Consider the following 19,317-nt stretch of genomic DNA (forward strand, 5'->3'; position numbering starts at 1 on the left):
CAATTCTCAAGAGATAATCATAAGAGATTACCTTATGGTGTTCTTCTTCGATAATAGTTATTCAATTTTTTTGCTGTTTTAAATTTTTTGTACGTGTGTAAAGAAGTGGCAACACAAATATTAATTCTGGAAAGAATTCGTCCAAAATAAATATAAGTAGAAAGATATATTCAAATAATTCAATTATATTCATATTTACCTGCAGGTAATCGCATAAATATAACAAAGCTACAACTAGGCTTTTTAAATATATTTAATCTGAAATAGTTTTGGAGAAGTTAATTGAATTTTTGCTCCTCCCGAGCTTTATTTATACAATTTGAAAACTTTCTGCGATTCTCACCTACAGTGCAGACTGAACTTTCTGACTGCACCCAGTAAAGTGACGAACTCGACGTTCTAAAGTGTTTTCCATTTTGTTTAGCTCGTTTTCTGTTTGTTTCGCAAACGAGCGCTTTTGTGTCATGTGTCGATTGTGTTTGTGTGTGTGGAATTAACTCGTTTTTAAATTTGAATGCTTTAGTTAAAGTTAGTTTTATCACTGTTAGATGCTAGTTTTCATTATCTAAGGCGATAGTTTGACATGAGTTCAGTAATTTGTCTAGAGAGGTCAACGTTTTGTGTTTCTAAATTATTCGCTAGCGATTATTTTGCTAAATGTCATTTGTACCCTAATAGTCTCTGAATATTCTACTGTTTGGAAAAAAGCATTCTTCTTATGATAAAGAAAAGGTTCACGAATTAAATTGCCTCATTCTTTCTTATTGGTATTGTTTAATTGACAAACGTGAGATGAATTCTTAAACAAAACCTCGAAAACACAAGCAACAGCCATTGTTATTAATTAATATATGACTTTGCGGTTACGAGTCTTAATACGCTTCAGCCTGTAATATCCCACTACTGGGCATAGGCCTCTTTCCCCATGTAGGAGAAGGATCAGAGCTTAATCCACCACGCTGCTCTAATGCGGGTTGGCGGATATATTCCCTACTATGAGTAACGATCGCTATCAGGTGTACATGATAACAACCGGGACCGACGGCTTAACGTGCTCTCCGAGGCACGGTGGGGAGACCCACAAGGACTGCACAAATACCCAGACCACGGCAAACACCTGTATGGCCAATACAAATGTTTGTCATGTGCGGGGATCGAACCCGCAACCGCCAGCGCAACAGGCACAATCCATAGCTGTGACCGTTGCGCCAACGCGGCGTCACGAGTTAGTTAGTTACGTCGCGCGTTACGAGTCTTATAATACAATATTTTTAGCCTTCTTCATGTCATTATATACCACTACCGTAGGTTGGAAGAGATCTCTTCTAGAGATAAGTGCGCCAAAAATTATAATACTCTACTTTTATTATATACTAGCTGTGCCCGCGACTTCATCCGCATGAAATTTAACAAAAAAGTTTTTGTTGTTTGTTTTTTTTGTGGGTGTTAAATTTTCAGTCTAACTGAATAATAAATAAAATAATAAGTGAAACGTCAAGATAACAATTCAATTATTACTATCCTCTAAGGGCATAGGAGATAAGTAAAATAAATCCTCGTGAATTTTATACATCCAAAGTCTAATCTTCTGGGACTCGGTCACCTTGATTTAGGTGCTTAGGAAAATTTAATATATTTTTTTGGAAGAAGTCCCCTAAGGTTAAGACGTAATAAATTACCTGCAAAACTTTAAAATTTTCCTGGGTAAAATTATCTGGCATTTTTTACTGTTCAAAATCATATGGGTAAATTCATGTCAATATATTCTTCAATAGATTCGTCGTTATCGTTGTATCGGAAAATTATCTATCTATGATAATAATATTTTTTGCAAATAAAGATTATGATTTCTAATTTTTGTGGTGTAAAAGTATCCGCTATATATGTATATAAAAATAATTACAAAAGTAACGTAAGTAATAAGTATTTACATTTTTACATTTTATCGAACAACCGCTCTGGTGTAGTGGGACAAGTAGTCGCTCAAAACACCGATTCCCGTTCGGGATTGACATTTGTATTTGTACAAATTTTTCTTCCATGTTTGGAGGTCTGTCCTTGTGGGTCTTCACACCATGCCCTCGGAGAGCACGTTAAGCCGTCAGTTTTGGTTGTTATCATTAATACCTGATAGCGATCGTCACTCATAGTAGGGAACACATCCGCCAACCCGCAGTGGAGCAGCATGGTGAATTGAGCTCCAACACTTTTCCTACATGGAGATAGATGCCTATGGAATATTTTATCTATTGATCATATTAGTAATCCTAAACAATAATGTCCGATAAAATTCTAAACAATAAAGAAATCAAGTAAGCTATTCTTATCAGACTTATTTGTCTGAACAAGATTTTGAACATTATTAGGGACATCTTCGAAAGTGGCTTTATCATTCATTCAAATGTCAATAATTCTTGCGAAAAGAAAAGATAAAATGCGGTTATATCTTACAAATACTTCCCAAATCGATCTGCGAGGCCGGAACCGACTGGACAAGACAAATAACCTATCCAAACCATTAATCCTTCTAATCTTGACAGAAAACCTCCGGACCGCATGTGGGCGATGGAAACGTTTATCAAAACATACCAAATAGATCTCGAAATGTTGAGGTAGAAAATAATTCTGTCATACTTTGAAAAGAATTACTTTATCTGCGTTACGTTGGTAACCTTTTATTAGTTTCAAATTGTATATTATTTTCTTTGACGTTGAGAATTTGCTATGCAATGAAAGATAAATCAAAATAATGTGAATCATTTTTCTAAGGTTTTCTTTTTTGGTATCCAGTATTTTAGTCATAATCTGAAGGGCTACTGTTTTTTAAATTATTAGATTTTCAGATGAATTATACTATTTTAAAAAGTAACCTCTTTCAATAAAATTAATTTACTATTCGAGGAAAGCGATAAAATTATACTGGCTTTGAGATGCAATAGACAGTGATAAATCGTAATTTTATATATCTGTGCCCGCGACTGCGTCCGTGTGGGATTAAATAAGTTATTTTGGTATATGTATCGTGTATACATCCATATGCATTTACTAAAAAACAGTTATTTTAATATTACAAACAGACACTTTAATTTTATTTATTTGTATACATTTTATGATTGCAGCTAGTTAAAGAAATTGTGCTGTGTGGCTACGGCACTAAAGAATTTAGCCACCCCCTCTCTTCCCGTGGGTGTCGTAAGAGGCGACTAAGGGATAACAAGGTTCCACAACCATCTTGGAACTTAAGAAGCCGACCGATGGTGGGATAACCATTCAACTGCTGGCTTTGAAATACACAGGCCGAAGACGGGCAGCAGCGTCTTTGGTGCGACAAAGGCAGTACTGCGGTCACCAACCCGCCTGCCCAGCGTGGTGACTATGGGCAAAACACATGAGTTCACGTTATTTTTGACGTAAACTTGTGGAGGCCTATGTCCAGCAGTGGACTGTATAGGCTGTAATGATGAAAGAAATTGAATGAAAACTTTCTTTTAAAATAGAAACATCTTTTTATAATTCTATTAACCCAAATATAAAGTATTTAATCAAACTTGTGCAGTTGATGAATAGAGAACCATTTGTATCATTGTAAGCTCTTAAAGTTAAAATCATCTTCTTATTACAAATATTTTCTTTGACACAAAATTTTCAATTGTTACAGGCATACAGCCGACGTAAGCACAAAGGCGAAATGAGATGAGTATGCGCGTGTCGTGGGCCAGGTGGTATTGGATAGTTATCTTCACGACGTGTACCGCGAGGACCGCCAGTGACTGGCTCGATTGCGCTCACATCGCGACCTGTCGTTGCAAGTGGTCCTCCGGGAAGAAAACCGCCACGTGTGCCTCCGGTGACCTACGCCGCCCGCCATCTCTATCATCAGACATTCAAGTATTGGACCTCCACGATAACCCCTTAAGAAACCTCCCCCAAGAAGTGTTTCTCAACATTGGCCTTCTCAATTTACAACGGCTTAATTTACGAGCCACTAAACTTAGATCTATTCACGCAAATGCTTTTTTAGAATTAAGAATTTTAATTGAAGTCGATTTGGCAGACAACGATTTGGCTATACTACCGAGGGATATATTCCGGGGCAACGAAAGATTGCGACTTGTAGTGCTCAGTAATAATCCATTGACAACATTAGTCGCAGATCAGTTTCCATCATTACCACATTTGCGGATGCTTTTGTTAGACGGCTGTCGACTGAGGACAATACACACAAACGCGTTGCGAAATTTAAAATCACTAGAGACGATAGACTTACGAAGAAATCAACTCACATTCCTACGTTTGATTACTTTTTCTCTGCCAGCCTTAAAGACTATGTCACTGTCCGGTAATCCGTGGCGATGCGATTGTCGTTTGCGTGAATTTAAGGATTGGTTTTTAGAGAGTAAATTAGGTACTGAAGAATTAGTTTGCGTAGAACCTTCGACTCAGTCAGGAAACAAATGGCGTAATCTACCTAGCGAGAGTATGGTCTGTCCCCCCGAAGTAAAATCCAATACATTGGTTGTGAGAGCAGAAGTTGGTTTAGCTGCTACATTTGGTTGTTGGGTCCATGGAATCCCAAAACCTTCAGTAACGTGGCTCCTAGATGGTGTTGAAATACATAACAGTTCAATTGATTGTGAAATGGAAGAAACCGATACTATTATAGAAGAAGATACATTAGATGACAAAGTTCCAGGCAGTGTCAGATGGGTGAATATAACGTTATTAAATGTAACTTCGAATGCAGCTGGTGAGTGGACATGCGTTGCTAAAAGCATAGCAGGGGAGTCTAGAGCTGTTATAAGTCTGGTTTTGCCTAGATCTCAAACAGCCACTGCACGGACAGCTCCAGGAATACCCCAATTAATAGGTGTCGTTTTCGGAGCTTTGGGTGCATTAGCGTGCCTCGGATTTGTTGCCGCTGTCGCATGTTGGCAGTTAAGAAGAAGAACAGTACCAGCTAGTCGAAGTTTTACTGACCAAGAGAAACGTTTAATAGATGCTTCTGTAGTGGTGAGTTGCGATCGTTCGATTGCAGATATGGCATCACCGTGTGATTTTGAATTAACAGAGAGATCCTTGTCTGTTGATGACCAACCAAGAGGGTGTGGCTTTGATCCAGTTCACATAACAATAGAAGGTACACCAGGTGCGTTTCCACCTCCACCTGCTGAATTTGCTGTACCGGTTCCTTATGGGAATATTTTTATATCTGTCCAAGTATCAGGTAGAGGAGAACCGGGAAAATATCCAGATTTACTAAGCGGTGGCGCAACATTACCTCGTAGAAATAGAACATGTTGTAATGCACCAGCGTATGATAACATGGGGCCTCGAGTTACAGCAACTGGTAGCTCCACGTGGTCACTTCCAGGAGCAAGCACAGATAATAAGGAAATATCAGAGACTCCAGTCCTCACTCTACCGCCGCCACCACCGGAGTTCGTCTCACTTTAGCCAAGGCCAATGGTACTAGACGCCTCAAATTTGAGGTGACCTGGTACCTAAAACTTTTTGAGTCAATTAGACTATTTCTCAATTTTATTGTATTTATAATACGATAATTTTAACGTGATTAATTAAAAATATTGTAAATAGTGTGTGCGAACGATGTGTGACATCTTGTGAGATTTAAAAAAAAAACCTAAGGTTGTTTGTTATCAATATTGATGAAACTGTAAGATAAAAATTTTATGTGGATCGATTGTTCGTATGTAATGTTGATATGTGGAAAGCGTTTAGTCCTTGTATTTATTTAATAGATGTTCTTTTTATGACTTCGTGTAAGTGTCTTCCCAACTTTTGTAAATATTGTTTAATCATATTTACAAACTTCCCAAATATAAGACTGACCTCTTTGTCTTATTTTCATCTCTATTTGTAACTTACTACTGTATAAAGCGATATGCTTTAAATAGGCCAATGATAGCTTCGAGACATTTTATTTAAACGCAAATAATGTAAAAATAAATAAATCAATATTATAATATTTAGTTTCATTATATCCTTAAGATGTTTCTTTAGGGAATCTCAGAGTGTAAATGGAGCACTGTGTCCAATAGAGCTGACACTTAGTGTCGTGTGATGAAAACAAGACGAGATACGAGAGTTCTACACAAAGCAACAATGCAGATAGGAAATGTCTTCACACTAGACATTTCATGTCATTTAATAAAGCAATTTTTAAAATACAGTCCCAAGCAAAAGGGTAAGTATGAATGAGAGCTGTCAACTTTTATTTAAAAATAGCTGGGCTCGCGACTTCGTTCGCGTGGAATTTAACAAAAAAAGTAATATTTCAGTTCGTTTACAGTTCGTTATATAATAAAAAAAATCTAAAATAAAAGTAGTCTAAGTACATCAGCTATCTGCCAGCAAAACTCACGTCAAAATCTGTCCAGCCATTTCAGATTAACCGGTACAAGCAGACAGGCAGACAGACAGACCGATTAAAATTGTAAAAAATGTTATTTTGGTATATGTACCGTGTATCCATATGCATTTAGTTAAAAAACGGCTCCAATTTTATTTATTTGTATACCATAGATGATGTTTTTTAAATCTCTAAAAAAGCAAACCTGAAATTTTTTATACTTCATTGGTTAAAGGTGTAAAAAATTAGTTTGAAACGTAAATTGCTTATTGTAAAAAAATTGAAATAAAATTTGAAAATAAAATAAATAAAAATTAAATTAACGTAAGTAAAACTGCAAGGCATAGCTTGTAGCATAATATATGGAATATCATCAAAATTTCCACCCGAAGATAGCGGTTAACAATTTAGTGTTATAATAAATGGAATATACCCAAATGCTATGTAGTGTATTTATTATTTCCCTAAAAAAATAAAAATTTATTAGTAACAAAACACTGATTTGCACAAAGTACTATTCTTAAAATTAGGTGTTAAATTTAATGAAAAACACGAACGAACCTTCACACTATGAAATAAGAAAGAAGTACTTATGTAGAAAGGTTATATCACCCGTTTTAAAGTAACTTTTTAAATCGAAGCGTAATTTGGAAGTAATTCTGTTAACTGCCAGAACAATTTGATCGGAATTTCCATGTAATTTTAAGCCGGATATACTCAAATTTTAGCCAGAGGAATTTAACGTCGATTTATTTCAGCGATTTATCCAATATTAGCTTACACTTAATCATCTTTGATGAAAGTTTTAGTCGTGTATAAATATAATATTCATTTACTTTTGAAATGTAAGGCCTTTTTTGTAAAACAATATTTACTTTAAAATAGTGTAAATTTCGAAATTCTCACATGTTCACTCACTTAAAAAATATTTGTATCTCTACATTCGGCTATTCCTCAAAGCACATGCATTAGCCAACCTTAGGAAACCTTTTAAAGGCCGGCAACGCGCCTGCTTACTTCTGATCTAGCGGGTGTCTGTGGATTTTGTTTTCACTTACCATCAGGTGAGCCAACTGTTCGTTTGCCTCCTCTTCCATAAAAAGGAGCAAACGCCCATGTAAGTAATTTTTAATATATACATTCAAAAACTCGTACGTAACATTTAAACAATATTCAGATTTAATATCATTTTAGGATATCTATATACATACAAATAAATAAAATTGAAGTATCTGTTTGTAATATTAAAATAACCGCTTTTTACTACATGCATATAGATGTATATACGGTAGATATACCACAATAACATTTTTTACAATTTTTGTCTTTCTGTCTGTTTGTTCTGGCTAATTTCTAAAACGGCTGGACCGATTTTGACGGGACTTTCACTGGCGGATAGCTGATGTAGTAAGGAGTAACTAAGGCTACTTTTATTTTAGAAATTTATTTATTTTATAGCTCTGAAAACTGAACAAAAACTTTTTTTTATTCCACGCAGACGAAGTCGCGGGCACAGCTAGTAATATATAAAATACTAACATCAGAGCATTTTATCAATGTTATTCCTCACCTAACACTGTATTACTAATGATCTGATTAGCAATATACTGGCTTAAAATCAAAATGTATCCAAGTGTATACAGTGAATGAATATAACGTGCTAATTTTTCAATATTTATGCTTTGTTATTTTGACTTGCAGGATATAGATGTCACCTTGATATCTTAAGGATTTTTAATTGTATAATTTGTTCAGGAATACGACAAAAGGCAACTATTATTTTTAATTTTCTGACACTCAACTATGTTGCAGATACCATGTTAATGCGACGACCCTCGTTATTAATTTCGTGATAATCGCAAAAAGAAAGAGTTAATAATTAATTGCCTTGAAAACTTTTGCACGCATGAGATCGCTTACACTATTTTAAATAATTGACTTATAAAAATTACAAAATGACCAGAATTATTCATTATGAATTAGAATATTTTAAACACTTTCGAACTCCATTGCAATGTAATGCCAATTTATCTAAAAGGTATAAAAAACTGTTAACGTTACACAGCGACAGACAGAGGACATATACCTCTTGATGATTGAAACGTTTGATGCTAATCCACTGCACAGACACTAAGGCAGACAAGCAGATCTAAGACTTCCTTCCAATATGTACAAATTTCCTTGTAATGATTCGAATTCTACCGGCGAACACCAGATGAAATATAAAGGCAAACAACATTTAAATAATAATACTCTCATGTAGTTTTCGTAAGGTCGGCAACGCGCTTGGCGTTGGCAGGCGTGGTAATCGATTACCATTTATTTTTTGACATCTATATATATATATATATATATATATATATATATATATATAAAGAATGTTCGTCTCCGTGTCCTTTATAGAATCGTAAACTATGCATTTGATCATGTCATGATCTTCAGAAAAGTGTTGTGCATGAGCCCATAAAAGTTTCTGAGTTGGTACGACAAAAAAAAGCACGCAGGGTACAGCTTGTAGTTGTATAAAAAAAAGATCCTGGAAAATTTAACGGCAACTAGATCAACAAACTAACCCACTACCCTGTTGTATTTGTTTACCTAACCTATCCACTTGGCAGTCTTAATTATAATGATAGAAAAAAATCCATGCGAGTAAAATTGCGAGGATTTTTAGTATAAGATTATTATGAGCCGTAAAAACCGATTTTTATATCGTCTTCAATGAAGGACTTCACCCTGAATGAGATCTGACCTAATTTCTTTTTTATGACTTTCCTGACTATTATAGTTAAGTTTTTGAGTTGCTGTAAAAATAAACCTTGGACTACTTGTATAAAAATACTTCCATTAAAATAAAATAAGACTGCAAAAGTGGTATAAGAAAAAATATTGAAAGTAATAAAAATGTCGGTGACACGTCGTCGTAATATCATAATGACACTACTGAGACGCTATTATTACGTGACTGGATTAGTAGAATACGAAAACTGACATTATCGAATTAGAGATAGCGACCTTGAATAAAATCGAATGGCGTACTTAATTCGTTGATTTATTTTGTTTCTTTATATCACAAATACAGCATATATGAAAAATTAAAGATCAAACAATATGTCATTATGCTTATCAGAGATTTTGTTTTTATAAACAATTCTGAAAAAAAAATTCTTGTAATTATCAATTCAGTCTTAAAAAAATGGTCAGATAATTAAAACATTTATTTTTCATGGAAAAATAATAAAATCCTACGCCATGAAACCAAATAAGCTCCTTTAACAATAAATGCGATGATTTTCTAGAAAATTCGAGAATACTGAAGCGTGTTTTGTTATTAATTTATTTTCCGGGAAATAAGTTAAGGACTGGATCCTTTTAAGTTTAATTCTACAGATATTACGAAGCTAAAGAGTATGAAAAATCTGATTCCAGGAATTGGAAATTTATTACTACTACTTAATATTTTAAAAGAAGGGTAAAAAAAAAATAGGATTGATATGCTGTAGTAGCGGTATGGATTAAGCTCTGACTCTCTTTTAACTAATTTAAAGGCAAGGGTTTAGGCTCTGCGGTTGTTACGGCTACTGATAAAGTGCTCACGTGGTCTGTCTTTACACAAGCTAGGTGTTTGTCTAGATACGCATGTTTACGGTTTTCTGATAAAGGCCTTCATTCTTGTCATATGACGTGTCATCCTCCAGCCGTTTCTCAAGTGAGTGTCTACGATTTAATACCGGGAAGACTGAACCACAGTGTTAAAGATTTAGAAATAATAAATCTTATTATTTTATTCGCTATTAAGTGCGATGTTTTCGTTTATTATTTATTCATTATTGACAAAAGAGGTAAAAATAGTACATTTACGATAAAATGCTTATACTTTATATTATATTTTTTTTAAGGTCTGGTATCCGCAATTCACCATTTAGACTTAGATTCAACTTATCAGCTTTTGTACAAACTGCTTAAAATAGAAGACGAAGTAGAATTCGTAACAACACAAATTAATTATTATCCAACTATATATCTGCATGCTGTGACTTATGCTGCATGGTGTGAGCTTGTGACGTTTACAAATGAATCATTACTTTTTTTTTATATTAAAAACCTGCAAAAAGGAAGGAGTAAAAAAATCCAATACATTCATTCAGAACATCGCTCGTGTTATAACAGCTGTGCGCTTTATGACTTTTTAACTAACGCCATTAAATTGTTTACTATTCAGATGCTGTTTTTATAAGACTTTATTGATTCCATAATAAAACTCTTCCGATACCCATTGGTTTTAATTATTCTGCCACAGATGCTTATTAACACTGCGGGAGGCGTGCCCCATATTGTAACACGGACTGTTACTGCCGGGTAAATAATACCACATTGGATTTATTGTAAAAAAATGTGAATTCTTATAGGTATTTGATATAACGATTTTTTTTAATTAATTAATGTGTGTATAAATATTTATTTGCTAATTAATATATTATTTCATTTCATTTAATGAAATGTCAACGAAACATTAAGTACATTTTGCATATCTCTACTAATATTATAAAGGGGTAAAGTTTTTGACTTTGTTTGTATGTAGGGGGTAATCTTCGCAAACACTGATCCGATCATAAAAATTCTTTCACTAACAGAAAACTGCACTATTCAGGAGTGATATAGGCTATGTTTTATTGTTATTGAATCAAAAAATTTGTGAAAAATAATAGTATATGTAAATCAAGTCGGAGAAATGCGAGCGAGATGAAACTTTACTATATATTTGCATCACAAATATAATAATTAACGCCTAACGAAGTGTGTACAGGTCGGCTAGTGTCTTGTAAAGAAACATAAATTTGACTCTAAATATATGAAAATATCGAAAAAACGAGTTTAATATCAAAATGACATAACATATTCTTACTTATAATAATTTTCATAACATTATAATGCTGTAGCATTTTTTTGAAAAATAAAATTTTAGAAAAACAACATAAAACAAAAATCAGTTAAATATGACATGTTGATATTATTTTACACGACCTTACTTATTGAGTACATTCTTCAAAAATGGGAATGGTATGTTATCTAAATATTATATGTTTATCGCGCTAATAGCAACTAATGTTAGTTCATCGATCCTTTTTTCAAGGACATAATGCATATCTTAATGGAGACATTTGTGAACGTGGATGCAGGCTTCTTTCTTGCTGTGAGCGACTTTAACTAATTACTAATATCATCATTATCATCATTACAGCCTATACAGTCCACTGCTGGACATAGGCCTCCACAAGTTTACGCCAAAAATAATGTGAACTTATGTGTTTTGCCCATAGTCACCACGCTGGGCAGACGGGTTGGTGACCGCAGTACTGGCTTTGTCGCACCGAAGACGCTGCTGCCCGTCTTCGGCCTGTGTATTTCAAAGCCAGCAGTTGGATGGTTATCCCGCCATCGGTCGGCTTCTTAAGTTCCAAGGTGGTTGTGGAACCTTGTTATCCCTTAGCCGCCTCTTACGACACCCACGAGAAGAGAGGGGGTGGCTAAATTCTTTAGTGCCGTAGCCACACAGCATTTACCACACAGCATTACTAATATATGAAAATATATTTAATTCTATATTCAAACATGCCATCTATCATCTAGAAATAAAAATACAGCGCCATCTACCGGATATCTGTGCTACTTAAATGCCAAACCGCCATCTATAAAGATTTTATAGAACTAACCGATAAATACACACTAAAGTCGTATGATAAACATTTGAATTGCAATAACAGAGCCTATTGAGCAAGCTTTCAGCTTACGGAATACCCCCGAGCTTGTGTGACTGGATATCAGATTTCCTGAGTGGACGATCATTTCGGGTGGTCTTAGATGGCTCCTCGTCTGAGTTGATGGCGGTTAATGCCGGTGTCCCTCAGGGATCAGTTCTCTCTGCAACCCTCTTCTTGATTCACATAAATGACCTCCTCAGGCCCGGTATCTTTGGATACGCGGATGACAGCACTGTTACGGAGAGATACGTGTCCGGTCCCCGAGCTGGTGGGGCTGAAACTCATGAGCATAGAGAGGCCCTGGTTGAACGCATGAATTTGGCTTTGAAAGAGGTATCCGATTGGGGTGACGCCAACCTAGTCAAATTTAATGCTTCCAAAACACAAGCGTGTCTTTTCACTGCTAAACGGAGTCCATTCCCATTAGCCCCAACTTTCCGGGGTGTATCTGTTCCGATCACCGATAGTATTGATCTTCTAGGCATAAATATTTCGTCTAATATGAACTTCGGACAATGCATAGAATCAGAGGCAAAAATTGCTGGTAAGAAACTTGGTATCCTCAATAAAGTCAGGCAGTACTTCACACCGGAACAGCTTCTTACTCTCTACCAAGCACAAGTTCGATCGTGTATGGAGTACTGCAGCCACTTATGGGATGGCTCTGCCAAGTACCAGCTCGCTGCTTTGGATTCTGTGGATCGACGCGCCAGAAGACTCATCGGTGACAAATCGCTGGTTCGCTCTAGACTTCAAAGTCTCGAACATCGGCGCAAGGTTGCCTGTTTGTCGGTATTTTACAGGTTATATTTCGGAGAGTGTGCTCTAGAACTATACAATTTGGTTCCACCATCACCTTTCTACCACCGAACCGCAAGGCATCGCATGAATCTGCACCGCTATGTGGTTGAAATCCCACGATCTCGCACTAAACGATTTGCTTCCTCGTTCCTAATTCGCACCGCTAAAATTTGGAATGCCCTTCCGGCTTCCGTTTTTCCAAAGAACTATAACTTAGGTATCTTTAAATCAAGAGTGAATAGGCATCTTCTAGGCAAGCGCGCACCACCTTAGGCTGCATCTTCACTTGACTTCAGGTGAGATCGCAGTCAAGCGCTAGTCTATATATTTAAAAAAAAAAAAAAAAAAAAATAACAAATATTGAGATCAATAATTGAGATAAAAATAACCCTTCAAACTTTGGACCAAATTACAGATGTTTACAAAATTTGATAAAAATTTGTTCAGTAGTTTCGGAGTTTATCGCTAACATACATCGTGAAACGAAATTTTTGTATATAGGTATACCGGTATACCGGACCGACTTTAATGAAACAGTGTTAAGATAGTTGGAGATCTTGAACAAATACATATACTGTGTATCCCGACACTCCCTTGTGTGAATCAACGTGGTGCTAGTCTTTTGTAAAACGCTGTTTTCATTTTCTTGGCTGTCAATTTATTTTAGTCAAAATTCTTATTAATTACCTTAGTCCTGCTCATCTCATTATATTAGGGTTAGCTATTTTTACCGAGCTTTTCCAATTCCAATTAATTTATTTTAGGTCCTATAACTAAGCACACATCAATTTATTTCAGAACAACAATATATCTGAGCTGCGTCCAGTTTTGCTGCGTTGTCAGAAATACCGCAATCTCGCTGACTAATCAGTTCACCATGGACATCCTAAGTCCGAAAAAAATATTTAAAACTATTTCGAAATCCCGTTCAAGAACTTTGTCGTCCAATCATGACTCACTAAAAATTTCATGTGTGCTCGTCCTAAACACACACACAAAAAGCCCTCATTATACATATAAAGTAAAGAGCCACTGACAAGTTTCGTTGTACCAACATCGCTTCACCCACTTTAGGTATCTCAAAAGGGTAAGCGTACCATAACATAATTTTGCTCTTAAATACGATGTTATTCAATTTTCAACCTTCTACATTTTACTATAAGAATTGAATTAGATTACAGACGATGCATAAATGAATTTAGCAGCATATTGTGTCACTGTTATGTAATGGATTGTGCTTGAATAAGTTAATTTATTAATACAATAGATACGTAGTGTTAATGATTTCATAAATTATTAAATAAGAGATGATTTATTAAGTGATTATACTTGTACTATTAATTATTACTATCGTTACATATAAATATTCCTTGTGAAAATATGATCGGAGAATTTGATACGACGATGGATTTATTAATAGGACAGAACCAGAGCTATTATTTAGACGTGTATTAAATTAATAAATTTTATCCTTAGACCGTACATTTTATGATACAAATAACATGTTATCATGCGCCCTTCTTCCTCTGAAAGAATAAATACTAACCTAAAACTCTGCTTCACTGCCAGGGTATCTCTTCAGTATTTCTTCTGAGTTTTCTTCTGAAATATGCTGATTTTCCCGTGACATTTTTCTTCAAAGTCACGTACAAAATAAAAAAAATAAAGGTTAAATTACAGACATCCTATAGCATACTAATTTTATTAATTTTGAACGACGTTTACTGAAAGGAACATCCATACTAATATTATGTGTATGTAAGTTTGTTTGTTACGCTTTTACGCGAAAACTACTTAACCGATAATCATGAATCTTTATATACATATTCTTTGCAGTATTAGAAGTAACATGGGGTACTTATTATTAAAAAAAAATCTATGCGAGCTAAGCCGCGGGTAAAAGCTAGTTAGTTATAATAATCGCTGAACTGACTCAAAAGGATCTGAATATCCCACTACTGGGTGCAATATTCATCTTCTCTATCTCTGTAGAGGAAAATTTAAAATAAATTGAAGTTTAAAAATTATTTTGAAAATTGCTGTGCGCTCGACTTCGTCTGCGTGGAATTAAAAAAATTTTGTTCAGTTCGCAGAGTTACAGAATAAAAAAAATTCTAAAATAAAAGTAGCTTAAGTTACTTAAAAATAAGTCGTTATCACATCAGCTGTGAAAGTCCCGTCAAAATCGGTCCAGCCGTTTTAGACATTAGTCGGATCAAACAGATAGACAAACAGACAGACAAAAATTGTAGAAAAATGTAATTTTGGTATATGTATCGTGTATATCCATATACATTTAGAAAAAACTCCAATTTTATTTATTTGTATAGATTTACAAATTTCTGATACTTTAATGACTCACAACGAAATAATGACGATACATTTACAATTAAATTCAACATAAAAATATCAAAAAGTTCTACAAATTCTTGACTCCAAACAAAATAATAACAATATAAAATACATTCATGAATAATTAAAGCATCATCGTATGACATTCTTAACACACACAAGTTCATATAAAATGATGCACAAACAAATATAGAATAAGTGTGCTTAAAATCACTTACAATCTGCGAGGCACCTATTATAAGTTACACGATAGGCGTGATTCTCCGTCAAGCATGTCAAGAGTCACTCCATCCTCGTTGACATCGTCTTGCATTTTGTTTGAAAATAGAACATCGCATACTGAGCATTAAATGTGTCATTTAAATACACAGACTGTGCGATTATCTTGAGAGTAGTTCCTGTTTTATATCTTTTAGAATATTTTAGATTTGTCGACGAAATTTTACTTTGATTTAGTTGTGATGGGTTTTATGAAAAATTTTATAAATTATATTATCTTTAAATTTTGTATTTTTTATTTTATTTTTACATTTAATTTTGCAATGTGGTCTCGGTATTTTTTTAATAGGACTGTTGGGTAATCTAGGGTACATTATTATGATATTATTTAATTTTTTTATTTAGAGATTTTATGCACACGTGATATTTCTTTCTGTGTATGTTTGTAAATTATATGTTAATTAAATTTAAAAATAATTCATTAAATCTCATAAATGCAGCAGAGCTCAAAAATCATTTCAAAATCCTGGATGTTACAGGCTCACAATCGCGTCACGTGTGATGAAGTTACCTATACATACCTATATATATTTAAATAACATGGGTACCCAAAGCTACAGGGATACCCTGTGTTGCAGGCGCCCATAGGCCAAGAAGACAAAAGTTTACCAAGAGCATTCGTTGCACAGGTGTGTTAATGAATATATAATTTTCTTTTATTAAAATTAGTTAAAAATAATAAATTCTGTATTATTACTTCCGTCACTTGACTATTAAAATTAATATAATTAACAGGCACCAAATTTATTTAACAAGCATTAATCCAGCCGCAAAATATCATTCAATATTTTAATAACAAGAATAATTAAGTGTTGTCTAAAATAAACTTCAAAAAAATTTATATAGCTATAAAAAATTATTAAATTTATTTTCTCTGTCAGATGAATAATTTTATTGCTTAATTTTATTGAACTTAATTTTTGTTGTACGTTTAATATACAATAATCAAATAATAACGATGGTTGATGAAGCGCATCTGTTGCCGGATATAATCGGGTCGCTACATTATAAAAAATTTAACTCAAACAGTTGGAAAAATATAGTACATACAGTTACATTAATATTCTTTAATAATTATATTGTATAGTGAAAGAGTTGGCGGTCGAAGAACTTATTTGAATCAATGAATCACATTCAAAATTTACTTCGACATTATATCATAGAAAGAGAACAAAATCAAAATCGAAATCAATAACAACATTATTAAATTAGGCTTTAAAAGAATGTTCGAATCGGAATTTTACAAATTACATTTTTAATTATCGTTAAAAATAGACAGAGAAGAATAGAGAAGAAACCGCGCAGTAAATCTTTAAAAAAAAACTTTGTTTTAAAATTAAATTGGTAATATGTATGAAAAATTAAATTGGTACTTGTATGAAATACAGCGTCACTAAGTCATTCATTTTTATTTCACTAAGTCATTCATCACTATTCATTTATTTTTAATACAAACCTTAAATTTATTTTCTGACAATTGCAAAATGAACAACCTCTATAAGTGTAAGCGTTATTGTATAAGCGTATAATTATACTTCACTTAAATTCAAAATATTTTATCTAACCCGTAATTTTTTCATTAAAAATACAAACATTTTCATATTTATTTCATAAATTTAAATATCAAAGATATAAGGAAATAACATCCTATTTATATTTATTTCAAAGATAGCGATCTGTGTAAAGGCTAACAAAAGATAGATAAAAAAGATTATTTCCTATCCTACATAGAATATCGAATACCGCGGCTTAGTACTCCCATTATATTAAACGATATTTCAACATCACGAACATGAAATTGATCAGTGGCTTTTAAAGTATTATAATATTTTAAATGGCATTTTAAAATATAAAATATTACGGAAATATCTCTGATAATAAATCAAACAATATTCTCCTGTTTTAAAACAGTAGAAGGTAGAAGGAGAGAGAACGGTAAGAAGTATTATAGGAGTTAAACTGAGTGACAGGATAAGAAATAGTGAGATAAGAAAACGTTGTGGTCTGGTTTGGCCATGTCGAGAGAATGAGTGAAGAACGATTGACGAAAAAAGTGTTTAAGGCGAGTGTGAACCTGAAGACCTAGGCGGACGTTTCGAAACCAAATAAGGGACTTCTTGAAAAAAGGCCAGGTCAAGAGTACCCTAAACCGAAGAGCATGTATGAAGGAAATGATAAAAGTGGACGAAGCCAAACACGTATGTAAGGATGGTTGCAAATGGAAAGAAGTGGTCTCTGCCTACCCTACTCTGAAAGAGGCGTGATTATATGTATGTAAGTATGTATAAAACATTCAGTTTTGAAATGTTATATTTTATGGAAAGCATGTAAATAAAATATATATGAGACTAAATAACTAATAAAGAAATAACGAAATTAATATGAAAATGACAATGTTGGAAAAAGCCAGAAGTAATTAAAATAATTGTGTTTGCTCGCAAACGAAAAAAAAACCGACTTCAATTACATCGATGAGTAATACAACGTAGATCGTCGAAAAAATAGTCAAGTAACTACGCGTTATCAAAGATTAATCAAAAATTAGTTATAAGATCTCGATAAAATTTAAATGTGACCACATGATAAACATCAGCTTTTGATTAAATTAAAAATTATCAAAATCGGGACACCCAGTAAAAAGTTATTGCGGATTTTCGAGAGTTTCCCTCGATTTCTCTAGGATTCCATCATCAGATCCTGGTTTCCTTATCATGGTACCAAACTAGAGATATCCCCTTTCCAAAAAAAGAAGAATTATCAAAATCGGTACATCCAGTAAAAAGTTATGCGGTATAATACAACGTAGGTCGACGAAAAAAGCGTCAAGTAAAAACGCATTATTAGATATAACTCGAAAAGTAGTTGTTAGATCTCAAATAAATTTAAATGGGACCAATTGACACACACCACCTTTCGATTAAAAGAAAATTTGTCGAAATCGCTCCACCCAGTCAAAAGTTCTGAAGTAACATACACAAAAATAATTGTGTTTGCTCGCAAACGAAAAAAAACCGACTTCAATTACATCGACAAGTAATACAAAGTAGATCGACGAAAAAATAGTCAAGTAACTACGCGTTATCAAAGATTACTCAAAAAGTAGTTATCAGATCTCAATAAAATTTATATGTGACCACATGATAAGCATCAGCTTTCGATTAAATTAAAAATTATCAAAATCGGTACACCCAGTAAAAAGTTATTGCGGATTTTCGAGAGTTTCCCTTGATTTATCTGGGATCCCATCATCAGATCCTGGTTTCCTTATCATGGTACCAAACTAGGGATATCTCCTTTCCAACAAAAAAAGAATTATCAAAATCGGTACATCCAGTAGAAAGTTATGCGGTATAATACAACGTAGGTCGACGAAAAAAGCATCAAGTAAAAACGCATTATTAGATATAACTCGAAAAGTAGTTGTTAGATCTCAAATAAATTTAAATGGGACCAATTGGCACACACAACCTTTCGATTAAAACAAAATTTGTCGAAATCGGTCTACCCGGTCAAAAGTTCTGATGTAACATACATAAAAAAAAAAAAAAAAAAATACAGTCGAATTGAGAAGCTCCTCCTTTTTTGGATGTCGGTTAAAAAATACAGTCGAATTGAGAACCTCCTCCTTTTTTGGAAGTCGGTTAAAAATAGGTATGTTAATTTGACTGATTTCGTTACAACATTAAGTAACTACTTTTTTCAGTTGAATAATTTCGATTGATAATGTATCCAGTCAGCATATTACTCCAGAAA

The 19,317-nt window shown here is 33.8% G+C and overlaps 1 protein-coding gene across 1 annotated transcript; it reads left to right on the forward strand.

Moving 5' to 3' along the window:
* The first annotated feature begins 3,693 nt into the window (after positions 1-3,693).
* Positions 3,694-5,984, forward strand: LOC123662875 (leucine-rich repeat-containing protein 24-like). The gene has a single exon (XM_045597659.1). The coding sequence runs from the start codon at positions 3,694-3,696 to the stop codon at positions 5,452-5,454; it is 1,761 nt and encodes a 586-aa protein (XP_045453615.1). The 3' UTR covers positions 5,455-5,984.
* The last annotated feature ends 13,333 nt before the right edge of the window (positions 5,985-19,317 follow it).

This window comes from Melitaea cinxia, chromosome 19, assembly GCF_905220565.1.
Source record: "Melitaea cinxia chromosome 19, ilMelCinx1.1, whole genome shotgun sequence".
Taxonomy (NCBI): Eukaryota; Metazoa; Arthropoda; class Insecta; order Lepidoptera; family Nymphalidae; genus Melitaea; species Melitaea cinxia.

Bases quoted from the DNA above. Each gene is read 5' to 3' on its own strand.
- LOC123662875 (XM_045597659.1), top strand. From the start codon at position 3,694: ATGAGTATGCGCGTGTCGTGGGCCAGGTGGTATTGGATAGTTATCTTC.